Here is a 12,881-nt window from a genome sequence, read left to right as displayed (position 1 = left end):
ACTTTTTCTAAGCTCTTCTGCTTATCTATTTCTCAACCTCTGAGATAGCTTTAATGTTTTTTCTTTCTCGCCTGTGAACCCAATAAAAAGGCCACAAATATCGGTTCTGCACACACGAGAAAGTTTCAAAGTTTCAACAACTTCTCATTAAATTTCAACTTTCAGCTAACAAAAGTTTTTTAAAAAAGAGTGTCAAGACAACAAAGATCCATCTCTCCCAAATTCACAATTACTTACCTTCTTCATTCTCAAAACAAGGAACATCTTTTATTCCCTCTCAGATGATTTTGTTTCTTACGGTTGAAGAGATGATGGATATGAACCGATCCCGGAGGTTGAACTTCAATGCTCCATTCTTGTCGACCAAACGACATGTCACCCAAGAGAAGCTTCCTGGTCAGTTTCCTGAAGCTTCTGTTCCTTTTTGCTGGGAGACCGCTCCTGGGATGCCCAAGAACTCGTCTAATTTGAAAAATGACCCTGAATCTGAAACACCACGTCTCAAACTACCTCCTGGAAGATTAAAGGTTTTATCATTCTCTCTAAAACCATAACGTTTCCTCTGTTTTCCCGTTTTAGGGTTTTCAGTCCTTTCATTACTAATCACTTCGATCTACATCACAGGTTAATGGTGAAAACGACGACTTTGATGACGCCAGTGAGGGTTTAACACCAGCTAGATTGTTGCGTATGAAGAAACGTGACAATCACGAACATTACCATCAAAACAACCAAGACATGGTCGATGTCTTGTCTCTCACGCAAGCCATAGACATGGTCGAACTCCCAAAAGATAGTTCTGAATCGGATGATGGAAGCAGCGGAGGAGGCGACTCAAACGGATACTTAACAATGGAGAGCACAGAGCGAAGCGAAGAAATGTCTCCGAGTTACATAATAGAGAGGTTTCTACCGGATGCAGCGGCTTTAGCAGCCGTGACATCAGCGGCTAGCCAAAGGAGGAGGAAGAAGAAGCTCTCTTATTTGAGTGGTGCAACGGTGAGGCAGTCTTGTTTTTCGCCCAAGGCTGGTGGCTTGCATGTGTTGCTTCCTTGGAGCACTAAGCATAGAATCTGTGGCGTCAAAAACGCTTTTTCTCCTTCTTCCCAAATCCACTTGCAACCCAAGTTTATTGAAAAAGATAACTAGTTTGGAATTAAGGTACTTGTTATTAATTAGACTATATATTGTTGTGACACACCTTTTTGGTTTCTTGTAAAATGTGGTGGTTTAAACAAAAAAAAAAATAAGCATGTACACAAACATATAAGGCTTTTTAGCCAAAATTGATGCACCTAGCTTTAATTAAAGTATGTATTACTTTTGTTATATAAAATCCACAAATTAATCTTTGAAGCTTTTTGTTACCAAAAAACATTGCTTGTCCAGATTTCATGCTTTCTTGAAAATAGGCCATAAAGATTTACAGATCGTTTCAATTTTGATCCATTGATTAATGATTCTTTGTTTTGGGTAGTTTTATTGAAGTAAAATGATTGGTAGGATGTGCAAGTGCAACTATCTCAAGATTGTTAGACTAATTTGGTACTATGAGACTAAAAGGAAAAAGAATTAAAGACTAATTAAATCCTAATTCTTGATTTTTGGCAAACAATCCAAAATCTTTTGTTTTCAGAACTCGTTCTCTAAAACCACATAATAATGAATAGTTAGTTTAATACGGTAAAAAAAATCTTGCAAAATGGTATTGACAAAAAAGAAAACTTGCAAATTGGTAAAATATAGCACGCATATTATCATCTCTTTAACATATAGGGGACTTGTGGATTCGTTGGGAATCAGACATAAACTATGGATTAGTGGACACGTGTAAGTAGATATATGGTACACAACAGATTACGAGGTACGTGTAAAAACCACATGACCGCTTGTCAGAAGAGTAAACGTGCCGGTCTTTCTAGATTTTCTACCGACGTATTACCAAAAAACAAACTTTAGTTAATTAATAATGTTATCTCATTTGTTTGGATAGCCAATATTGTCTCATTGTTTGCTAACACACAATCATATAAAAATACTTTGCGAAAAAATGGCACTGACTAAAGGAAAAGTGGAACCAATGGTAAAGGAAAGAATCAAAAGGAAAAAAATATGGAAGAAGGCGTACCAGAAACAGAGAAGCAGCTCATGTTTCCAGACGAGGTCGTAGAAAAGAACAAAGATCAGTTACAAGAACAAGAAAAAGAAGAAGAGAAAGGAGCTGCTAAAGGTGGGATTTTGAACAATCTGATATCCAACTTTATTGATGCAACAACAACAACAGTAGCAGAGGACAAATCTGGCGAAAACATTCAAAAAGTTGAATGTGAAGATGAAGCTGAGAAGCAAAAAGAGAGCTCAAGTTCTGGAATCTTAGAAAATATCATTTTTCATCTGCCAGGTACGCTTACGTTACACAAACGGGGGGTTTCACATATTATAAGCTATTCCGAGAAAATTAGTGAACATGTTTGTTGTGCTGCCGTAGTCTCGGCTTTGATTCCACAAGATAGACACACTTTGATGGAACTCTAGTGGTAGATCAAACAATAAAATAGTGTGTTAAGGACTTTTATCAAATCTAATGGCACTAAATTATTCCTAGATTTTGGAGTTTAAAACCGATTTTAGTCATTGTTAACTTGGCTTTAAATGACTTTTGTTCCGTAAAAGCAGAAGATGCAGTTCCAACTACAGACGAGGCAGCCATTTTGATCCACTCCGCGATTGACTGAAGGAGACGACAACGACAACGATCTCTTTTTGTTATTTTTGCTGTGTTCTGCGTTTTGTAAGTTTGATATTCGTCTTCACGAGGTTATTTTGTGTGTGTTTGTGTGAATTCGAAATCCTCTCTAAGAGTCTTTAGACCGTTTTGTTTGTGGACGTGACAATTAACCCGTCCATAATAAGGATATGTTGGGCTGTGTCTACGGACAGACCGACCAATTGACATCTATATCCAAAACCAATTGAAATCTATATTCATAACTAATTCATTATAACAGTGGTTTTTATGTTGTGGTGATTGAAGGCAAACATGGAACAAGAAACGTAAGAGTAAGAGAAGAATGAATCAAAGATGTTTCAAAAATTATTAGTGAGTCCTCTAAATTGAGATTAATATATCATAATAATTTCAAAAAGATTTAAATTTTAGTTAAAATACATAGAAACTACAAATAGACTAAAACATAGAAGAAAAACAATTTCAGGAAAAAAAAAATCTACAAAAACATTATAAAAAAAGGCTTTTATGATTTCAAATACAAAAAAAAATAAGGAAAAAATTATATAAATGGAACAATGTAGAATTGGTTTATTTGTTATAATTTATAGTAAGAAGTTAGAACAGGAAAGACATATTTTTACTATTTATTTGCAATATTTTAATTGGAAATATGGAGTAAATTCTTCATACTTTCCAAATATCTTTAGTTATCTTATCTATGGTTAATTTTGACAGTGATAATAACACTGTGATATGCTTTTTAAGCCAATAACCCTTAGTAGAAACTACATAGTCACATTTACATGTTTATCTCTAGCCATTCACATTCTAATCATTCTGACACATATCCTTATGTAATAATTATCAACTCTTTAAAAATATTTTTAGCAAAAGAAAAGAAAATCATATAAGGAAGAATATCAAAAAAAAAAAATTTCTATAATACATTTTCCAGCCTTTTTAACATATAAAGAGTTGCGGAACCATTTTTTGCTTAGTATGCTAGCTTACTACATGCTCCAGCCATTTTAGCATTTCAAGTTAGACAACACCTTCTTTTTTATTTTTATTTTGTCAACGAGAAAGTCCAATCGCCAAATTATACAGTCAGAAAGAAAAAAAAATGGTGAAGAAGATTGGGAACAAAACATTGTCGAAGGTCCGTAAACTACTCTATACTTATCTGGTGAAAAAGACTCATCTCAAGGAACTAAAAAATCATGAAAACACAAGTCCTAAAGAAACCATTGAAGCTGAAGGTATAATTTTTTCTTATTTGTTAGTGTTTGCAGTTTGGTTATCCAGATAAAAACTAGGTGTTCAATTTAATCTTAAATAAATTATTAAAAACTAATATCTTTCAATTTTGTTAGTTTCAGAAAAAAAAGAAAAAAAAATCATAAACGAAAGAAATCTCAGTGAAATCCTAAGAATGAAATCAATTTTTGGAGACGAGAACTTCCCCATTTCTATCCGTACAAGTTTCGACCTGAAAATTTGTTTCTCATATAGGTACACCTATATATTCGAATGCAAAGTAATAAGGGGATGTGTATTCATCGTTGAATCTATACATTTCCTTACATATTACACAAATAGAGGCCTATCCTATAAGAACAACCCGTTGTGTGATTTAGGACTTTTCTACGATTTAATCCCAAGATAATGGAGTCGGGTAGACGTGTAGCATTGTAGTGACCACGATCAAAACTTAAAAGAGAAAATACAATCGATGAGGAGGTGGTTCCTTACTTCCTCTTCCAACCCACATTAACAAGCATGTGTGTCAGTGTGGGTTCAACCGGGAGTCCCCGTTTGAGCAGCATCGTGACTAGGATTGCTAGTGAAAAATGAATAGCCAAGTATTAAGATTCCGCTCTTAATTAATTCTTATGCTAAACTAGATTTCTTCAATCTTCAGTATTTCCATTTTATGAGACTACATTTTATTTATTTATTGATATTCATACTTAAATGCTCAACTATATAATATAAGATATAAATTCACCAAGTTTCTTTACTGTTTTCTCTTTTATTTTGTTGATATATTATTTGCATCACATCAATTTCTCATCATCTCTATAACTTATATAGATTCCACCTACTACTTCAATAGTTTTGGAAAATTCAGTCGTGGTAACAAGTATGGGATTAGATGTTCTTATAATTTTATAGTATGATGTTTTTCTGTTAACTAAGTGTCCTGTCTTTAGGGTTGTTTCTTCATGTACCATAAAGTATTTACTATGATGCATATCCATATAAGGTTTTTTCTCTATAGAATCCTTGAGTATATGAATCATCAAAATAGGAGTTTTTCCCCCATAAAACATAATATGAGATATATTTTAAGGCCATTTTACGTAAATTATATCGTCACATAATCTTGTTATGATAATATTCAAATAGGATTTACTATACCTAAAGTTTTTTTAACGTAATATATAGTTAACTAAATAATTTACCTAAAATGCATGAAAACGATTAAGTGTTTAGAATTTTGAGAAAAATAGAAATAAAAAATCGTATTTTCGACACGAAAATTATCAAAATAGTATATTAATGATTTGTTACTATAGATTGTAAGGAAAAATAATTTAGGAAACAAAATATGTTAGTTTCTTCTCCATTGGTTATATATATCATCACATTATTGAACAAAAAAAAAAGTTTTTGAATTCATTTAGAGAGTGACTGGTCGTCCAATTTTCTTAGTTTTTTCTTATCTTTTTTTTTTCTAGTACTGTAATATAATATTGGGATTAAATAAAGGGTTTACTTAACATGTTGCAGGGAAAAATAACTGCCTAGAGAAAATTTTCATGGAGGTACTGTCAAATGAGCCGAGACCAGCGGATCTCATAAAATTGTGGGAGTTGTTCGATGTTCGTTCTGCTCCTCCATATGTTGACCAGGAACTACCCAACATGGTTAAGACCGAGACTGAGATCGTTGAAGTCGAAACCTCAAACCGAGTCTGAGCATCGACGTTCTCGATGGATATGTTATGTTTAACTTTATCCATCATTTATCGGTAATGTTTTGATATATGGAGTAATAATGGTGATACTAGAGAGACAAGAGTGAAATGTTTTAAAGACAAATAATTGCAAACTTTTCTATTGTAAAAGATATATTTTTGCTTTGTGTTTTTATGATGTCTCTGTTTCATCTTCATCTAGTTTTGAGTCTATACAACTATCTCTTTTTCTTAAAGTAACTTATATGTTGTATTTCAACAAGTCTAACATACAACTAGCCAATAAAGAATGAATAAAAAAATCAATTATTGTATTACTTGAAGAACCAAAAATAATGAATAATTGAATCACATTACATTACTAGCACAAACTTCAAACCATATTTTGTTCTATACAAATTACTTGAATCAAAGAATAATAATGAAAAAAATATAAATGTGGTATTTGTATAATAGATCCCTTCTTCTTTATTCCTTTTCCTTAAAACCCCCCCCCCCCCCCCTCCCAAAACTTTCCTTTACTCCTCATTTGACCTTAAATCTTTACCTCCTTTACCACCAGATCCAGTCACCGTCGTCTCCATCTCAGTCTCCGGCCTAATCTCCTCAAGCTGATTCACCACCTGATTCGCTTCTGGCCTCGCCGCCGGAGACGGATCAACACAATGTAAAGCCAATTTCAGAGTATTCAAAAGCTCATCACCAACGCTTTGCGTCTCTCTCATCAGCTCCAAATCAAAAACTTCATTAGTCCACTCTTCTTTCACAATCGAAGCTACCCATTGAGGCAAATCCATCCCGTTCGTTGGCTCTCCTGGAGATTTCCCAGTCAAAAGCTCCAGTATGATGATCCCTAAGCTGTATACATCAGTCTTAGTGCTTGCGTTCTTGATCTTCGAAAACTCCGGTGCTCTGTATCCCAACGTTCCGGCGGTTGCGATTACGTTTGTGGCGGCTGCGGCGGTCATGAGTCTTGAGAGACCGTAATCGGCGATGTGTGCGTTGGTTTGTTCGTCGAGGAGAATGTTGCTAGCTGTGAGATTCTCATGGATCATGTTCTCGTTACTGTGAAGGTGAGCTAATCCACGGCTGATTCCTTTTGCTATCTTCATTCTTGTTTCCCATGGAATTAGGGTTTCTGGTCCTCGAGCTGTCAGATTCAATCGATTAGATCAATAAAAATGTAAACTTTATCAAATCCAAAGTTAAAGTTTGGGTTTTTTTTTGGGTTTTGTTTTGCTTACCGTGAAGAAACGCAGAGAGACTACCCTTTGACATGTAATCAAAGACGAGGAGCTTCTCTCCTTTAGGTCCTAAGTAGTAAGCTCTTAGTGCAAGAAGATTCTGGTGACGGATCTTGCCTAAAGCTGTGACTTCTCCTTCGAACTCTTTGACACCTTTGGTTGTTTTCTCTCTCAGACGCTTCACAGCGACCTCATTGCCGTCTTCTAATGTGGCCTTGTATGCTGTGCCGTAAGTACTTTTCCCCATGATCTCAGCTGTGGCACAGAGGAGATCATCGGCTGTGAATACAAACGGACCATCGAAATGAACTAGCTTTCCTCCCATTTCACCTCCTGTTGATGCTGTTGCTGCAGCAGCTGCGGATACTGTTTTCTCTGAGATCTTGTCCTTCCCGTCTTTTTGTTTCAGTGCAGCGCGTTTCTTGATCAGGCAGCAGAGTAGTATGCAGCACAATAGAAGGAGAATGGCTAGAAGAGCTCCAATGGCGATTAGAATTATATCCTTCACCGAGAGTTTTCTGTGGTGCTTTTTTGGTTCTTGTGATGAGGTAGGTGAAAGAGTGATGGGATGGTGATTAGGAGCAGGGCATGGATTTGAGGAGCTGTAGCCACAGAGCTGAATGTTACCCACGAAAGAGCTTGAGTTGAACTTCTTGAAGAGAATAGGTGGAACAGGACCAGAGAGGGTGTTGTAGGAGACGTTGAATGAAGAAAGGTTCGCCAAGTGGACTAGTGACAACGGGATTGGACCTGTGAAGTTGTTTTCTGACATATCAAGCTGTTTGATTCCAGATATGTTCCCTATTGTCTCTGGGATTGGGCCATTAATCTTGTTTCTCTTGAGGTTAAGCTCTGTCAGGTTGTGCAGTCTATCAATGGCATCTGGGACTGGGCCTTTGAGGTGGTTGCTTTCGAGGTTCAGTGAAACCAGAGATGATAGGTTGGAGAAACTGTCTGGGATGGTTCCGTTGATTGAGTTGTAAGAAAAGTCAAGGCTCTGGAGGTGTGGAAGAGCTCCACATTCTCTGGGAATAGAACCTGAGAGCTGGTTATGGCTTAAAGAAACCTCTTCCAACAGACTATGCTTGCAGAGAGACAAAGGAACAGCTCCAGAGAAGAGATTGTGGTCAAGGTTCAGCATCTTGAGAGGGTGAGAGCCATTAACCAAAAAGTCGGGTATAGAACCAGAGAGGTTGTTATGCTGAAGATCAAGAAAAGTGAGAGTATATGATCTGGCTACACTAACCGGAAGGGAACCAGAAAGTGAATTGAAGCTGAGATTGAGCCTGTAGAGCCTCGTGGATTCAGCAAGACTAGCCGGGATGACTCCAGTGAGCTGGTTATTACTGAGATCGAGATTCTGGAGAAGAGGGCAGTTACCGAGTGAGGCTGGGACCGAACCAGAGAGGCGATTGTTGAAGAGATAAACCCCGCGGAGGCTCTTGAGGTAGCCAAGGGAACGAGGAACCGAACCGGCGATAACGTTGTCGTGGAGGCTAAGTTTTCTGAGACTCCCAAGCTGTCCAATCTTCTCAGAGATAGTGCCACCGAGTCCCTTCCAAGGGAGCTGAATGGCGACCACTTGACCCCGGAGGCATTTGATCCCAGCCCAGCCGGAGCAAACTTGAGAGGAGGCAGAGTTGTTCCAGCTCCTGAGAACTCCGGTGAAGTCAATGAGTTCATGTTTGATCGCTTGGAGCGCCTTGTAGTTGGCTTGAGTTACCACGACTCCATCCCAAGAGTGTCCACCACCACCACCTGCAACAGCTTGAGCAGAGAAGAGTGAGAGACACAATATGAGACTCAATTCATAAATTCGAAATGGGCTTTTGTAAAGATAATTCATTTCAAAAGAATCAAGAAGAAAGAAAATTAAAAATGAAAGCGAAGAGGAAAGATGAGAAGAGCAGGGAGCTTCGAGTTCTTGGTTTGTTCTCTCCTTCCTCTGTTTTTTTTTGGAGTACAACCAAAGAGAGAGAGAGAGAGAGAGAGAGAGAAAAGATTGAGATGTTCAGTGAGAGAGGAAATGAATAAGTTGGAGTGAGAGAGTGTTGTAGCAAAAGACTTAATTATGGTTGGAGTGACGAGGAAGAAGACAAAGACAAAGAGTTTTAGTTTATGTTTATTGTAACGGCTAGTTTTTTTTCACTTGCTCTTGTTCTTTGGTCCTGCGCCAAAGAAAAAAACGGTAAGCGAGAGAAACATGACCAACAACGGCTATAAAGTCATTCCGACCGTTTCTAATCATTCATTATAATTATAATTGTCTCAGCTAGAGTGTCAGTTGGGTTTTTAAATTATTCCACTAAATTCACGAATTTAATCTTATGACTTGGTCAAAATCTTAGACACCTTTTGGTAGCCACGTCAGTGACTACTAATCTTGACACTTTTGGCCGCGTCAGTCTTGGTACCAGTCGTGCACCCACAACTCACTAGATATATTTCGTGGTTATATGTAAAAAATTTCTGACAAAACATACGTAACAGTTTGACAAAAAAAAAAAAAACATACGTTGTACAAAGTGTAAAAATTTCTTAGGTTAAATTTAGAATTAAATATATTTAAAGCGATGGCCGCAGAAGAAAAGTATACATAATTAATACATCCCTTTTGATTTCTGTAACAAATCGAAAATCACAGAAATTAACATTTTATTTGCCATGTTGTAGAAAAAAACTAAATGATATGTTCAGAAACAAAACCTGAATATTGTGAATTCTTTCGGCCTAACTGTTGATGCTCTATTTGTTATGCAAGTATACAAGTGACTCTCGATTAAATACCCTAACATACTATTGGTTCTTTTTATAACTAGTAGCTGGAGTTTCCATAACTACAGTCTTTATATTTCACATATACTACAGTTACAGTAACATAGCAAATTCATTGGCACGTGAGAACAACAAAAAAAATTACGGCAATTAAATCTGCATTCACACAAGTATGCTATAAATCCCAAAGGCCCATAAAAATCACTCTCTGTTTCTTTATTATTATTCTCAGACGAATTTAATAAGGAAAAAAAGGCACAAATTCCAACCTTGTCGTCGCCGTTGTATCCCAACATTCTCCGGCGAGTCTGATGGAAAGAGGAAGAACCAAGGAACCGCTCCCAAATGATCTGATCCTCGAGATATTCACGAGATTGCCGTCGAAGTCAGTCGCTAGGTTTCGTACATTGTCGAAGCACTGGGCCTCAACGCTTCGCAGTCCGGATTTCACCAAACTGTTCCTGGCCAGGTCCTCGACTCGTCCTCGTATCTTGTTTGCGGTCGAACGATATCGACACAAAGAGTGGCACTTCTTCTCGTCGCCTCAGCCACATAACCGATATGAGAAGTCGATGATTCATTTGGATTATCATACCAAGTTCCCAGGAGACGTAAGACCAAAAAACTTTTGTAGCTATGCCTCAGGTTTGGTCTATTTCCCGTTTGTTCGGATCGTTGATGAGGAGAAGCCTTTTGATTTGTAACCCTATCACCGGAATGTATACGGGCTTACAAGTCATCAACTACTCTCGAGGCATTTTAGGGTTTGATCCCATTGATAAGCAATTCAAGGTTTTGGATCGTCACTGCATTCTAACATTAGGATCTGGAGAACTCAATTGGAGGAGAAAGGAGATCGATTTTGATCTGTATCATCCTTCTTCGACTCCAGGGATATGCATCAATGCGGGTTTTGTATCACTTAGCTCAAACATTTTTTGCACCGTCTTTTTTGATAGTAAGCGTTGACGTTAGGTCTGAGGAGTTCAAGTTTATTGACGCATCATGCTTTAATGATCATCTTGGGGATGCTATTGGATTGAGTTTGGTCAACTTTAAGGGTAAATTAGGTGTGATTAATAGCTATTTTGGTGACGCTGCTGATCATGGACGACGTACGGTTGAGTTGTGTATCTCGGTTCTAGAGGATGTCCAGATACCGGAATGGGTGAAGTATGTGTACACTCTGCCACATAATGATATCCTTACTTCCTGCGAATTTTCAGTTGCTGGAGACACTGCTACAGAATTTTCAGTTGCTGGAGTGACTGCTACAGGCGACATTGTTTTGTATATGAAATGTACATGTAAACCGTACTATGTGTTCTACTTCAATCCCGTAAAGAACACTCTCCAAAGTGTTGAAACCCAAGGTTTTGGAGCTGAGTTTGAAGAATTTGAGAGTCGTGGTGAAGTTTTTGCCTTTGTTGACTATGTAGAGGATCTTGCAGTTAATGATACACAGCAGCTCAAGTCAGACATCTCTCATATCAAGATTATCTGCTCCTGCTGTCAAAAGGAAGCGCAGGGTAACAACATCGGGGAAGAAGAAATGAAAGAGACATCAGTGAAGATGAAGACAGAAGAAGAAGAAGAAGAAGAGAAGAGTATAGGAGAGTAAAACAATTGTGACATGGAGTAGGTAAAAAAAGCAATAGGGCTATGATATTTGTGCAGGGATATGCATCAATGTCATCTATGCGTTTATGTTCTTTAGTTAATAATTATAGATGTTGGTAGAATCAAATCTAGCTTTGGTAAATCGTAGGTACCTTTTGGCTATTTGTGTTTATTCTAGTTTTCTTTGTATAATTCAATCTCTCTTCAGTTCTAAATCAATATAGTATTATGTTGTCTTCTACCATTGCACATAATTTTTGCCTTGTTACCATCGTCGGGAAGAGGTGTCTGCAACAAGAACAAGCGAAGTAGAACGGGTACGAGTATTTGCTTACCTAGAGTGAGTACAGGTGTTGATATGATTTTCTAATCTGAACTTCGAGGCCAAGCCAAATTAAAAGTCAAGACTTAGTTTCAGAAAAGAAAACACAAAGTGGGTTCCATAACAGAACCACATTGTTCAGAATGAACCAGTTACTCTGTTTCTCGTCAGTTCTAAATCTATAATATCAGCAACACCACATGTCAGGAGAAACAAATAGAGATCCCTTTATCTAATCAGTTTGACAAACCTGAATTAGAAGAAGAAGAAAAAAAAAGGATAGAACAGAATACAAATAGTAGAGTTACAATTCTTATAGCAATCATTATATTCAGAAATGCAAAGAGACATGTTCGATGTTGTGATTTGAATCCATCAATACATATAGACAGTACCAAGTCTACAACATTTCTTATGAAGCAGTTCGTGTTATAATCCTGTATCATGGCATCGTTCTAAGTTAGAACTTCTAACATTCAAGAATCCGCCAACACTGGCTGCCTTGGGACCGATTTCTCAGCTGGACACGCGCGCAAGAGTGTGCAGATGTCGTTTTTCACCAGAAATTCCTCTGCATTTACTAAGATCAGAGGTCCATACTCGAACACCAACGTCTTGCACTGTAATTAACACAAGACACAAGTCCGTTAATTGAGAAAAAGCCTAGACTATCTACTATGTGATCACGCAGCTGCGTTGCACAAGTTCAAGAAGAACACCAACCGCAAAAAAATAAACAGAAAGAAATGGTTGAATGAGAAACACATTAAGGCAAGGTTAATGGACTTGAGTTGATCATTCTAACCTTCTTTTAGTTGACCACAGAAGAAAACTAAGTAATTAGATGTGTTTAATAAAACTTGTATACATTCCTTTTGATTTCTGTAACATATCGTAAATCACAGAAATTAACATTTTATAAAAACCAAATTATCTGTCCAAAAACAAAACCTGAATATTGTGAATTCTTTCGGCCTATTGATGCGCTATTTGTTTTGCAAGTACCTATAGTAGAGGTCCTATACATTTTGTTGTTCGTCTTGTAATCACCAGTGACCAACGATTAAATACTGGTTTTTAAAAAAAAAATATCGATAACTAGTACGTGGAGTTTCCATAACTAAAGTTACTCAAGCTTATTTCTACAGTTGGCACGTGAGTAGAGTACAACCAAAAACGTATATGTATTTCACATAATGTTTAGAATCT

The 12,881-nt window shown here is 37.1% G+C and overlaps 3 protein-coding genes, 1 long non-coding RNA gene and 1 pseudogene across 4 annotated transcripts; 4 read left to right on the top strand and 1 right to left on the bottom strand.

The window, feature by feature from the left end:
* The first annotated feature begins 118 nt into the window (after nt 1-118).
* Nucleotides 119-1,160, top strand: LOC104791421 (uncharacterized). Its single transcript, XM_010517306.3, has 2 exons — nt 119-527; nt 625-1,160. Exons 1-2 carry the CDS (start codon nt 282-284, stop codon nt 1,147-1,149), a joined length of 771 nt encoding a protein of 256 aa, XP_010515608.1. The 5' UTR covers nt 119-281; the 3' UTR covers nt 1,150-1,160.
* Nucleotides 1,161-1,991: 831 nt separating this feature from the next.
* On the top strand, nt 1,992-3,005 carry LOC104791419 (uncharacterized). Its single transcript, XM_010517305.3, has 2 exons — nt 1,992-2,401; nt 2,677-3,005. Exons 1-2 carry the CDS (start codon nt 2,113-2,115, stop codon nt 2,733-2,735), a joined length of 348 nt encoding a protein of 115 aa, XP_010515607.1. The 5' UTR covers nt 1,992-2,112; the 3' UTR covers nt 2,736-3,005.
* Nucleotides 3,006-3,727: 722 nt separating this feature from the next.
* LOC147942787 (uncharacterized) lies at nt 3,728-5,912 on the top strand. The gene is made up of 2 exons (XR_015559217.1): nt 3,728-3,990; nt 5,525-5,912. It is a non-coding gene; the product is annotated as an uncharacterized LOC147942787 (long non-coding RNA).
* An 89-nt stretch (nt 5,913-6,001) lies between these two features.
* On the bottom strand, nt 6,002-9,459 carry LOC104791418 (probably inactive leucine-rich repeat receptor-like protein kinase IMK2). The gene is made up of 2 exons (XM_010517304.3): nt 6,956-9,459; nt 6,002-6,861 (listed from the first exon to the last, which is right to left on the bottom strand). Exons 1-2 carry the CDS (start codon nt 8,799-8,801, stop codon nt 6,230-6,232), a joined length of 2,478 nt encoding a protein of 825 aa, XP_010515606.2. The 5' UTR covers nt 8,802-9,459; the 3' UTR covers nt 6,002-6,229.
* Nucleotides 9,460-9,967: 508 nt separating this feature from the next.
* LOC104791417 (F-box protein At3g57580 pseudogene) lies at nt 9,968-11,594 on the top strand (annotated as a pseudogene).
* Nucleotides 11,595-12,881: the final 1,287 nt, after the last annotated feature.

Source organism: Camelina sativa, chromosome 6 (assembly GCF_030686135.1).
Source record: "Camelina sativa cultivar CO46 ecotype springtype chromosome 6, ASM3068613v1".
NCBI lineage: Eukaryota > Viridiplantae > Streptophyta > Magnoliopsida > Brassicales > Brassicaceae > Camelina > Camelina sativa.
Note: the sequence above shows the minus strand (reverse complement) of the source record. Positions and strands in the feature narration are given on the sequence as shown.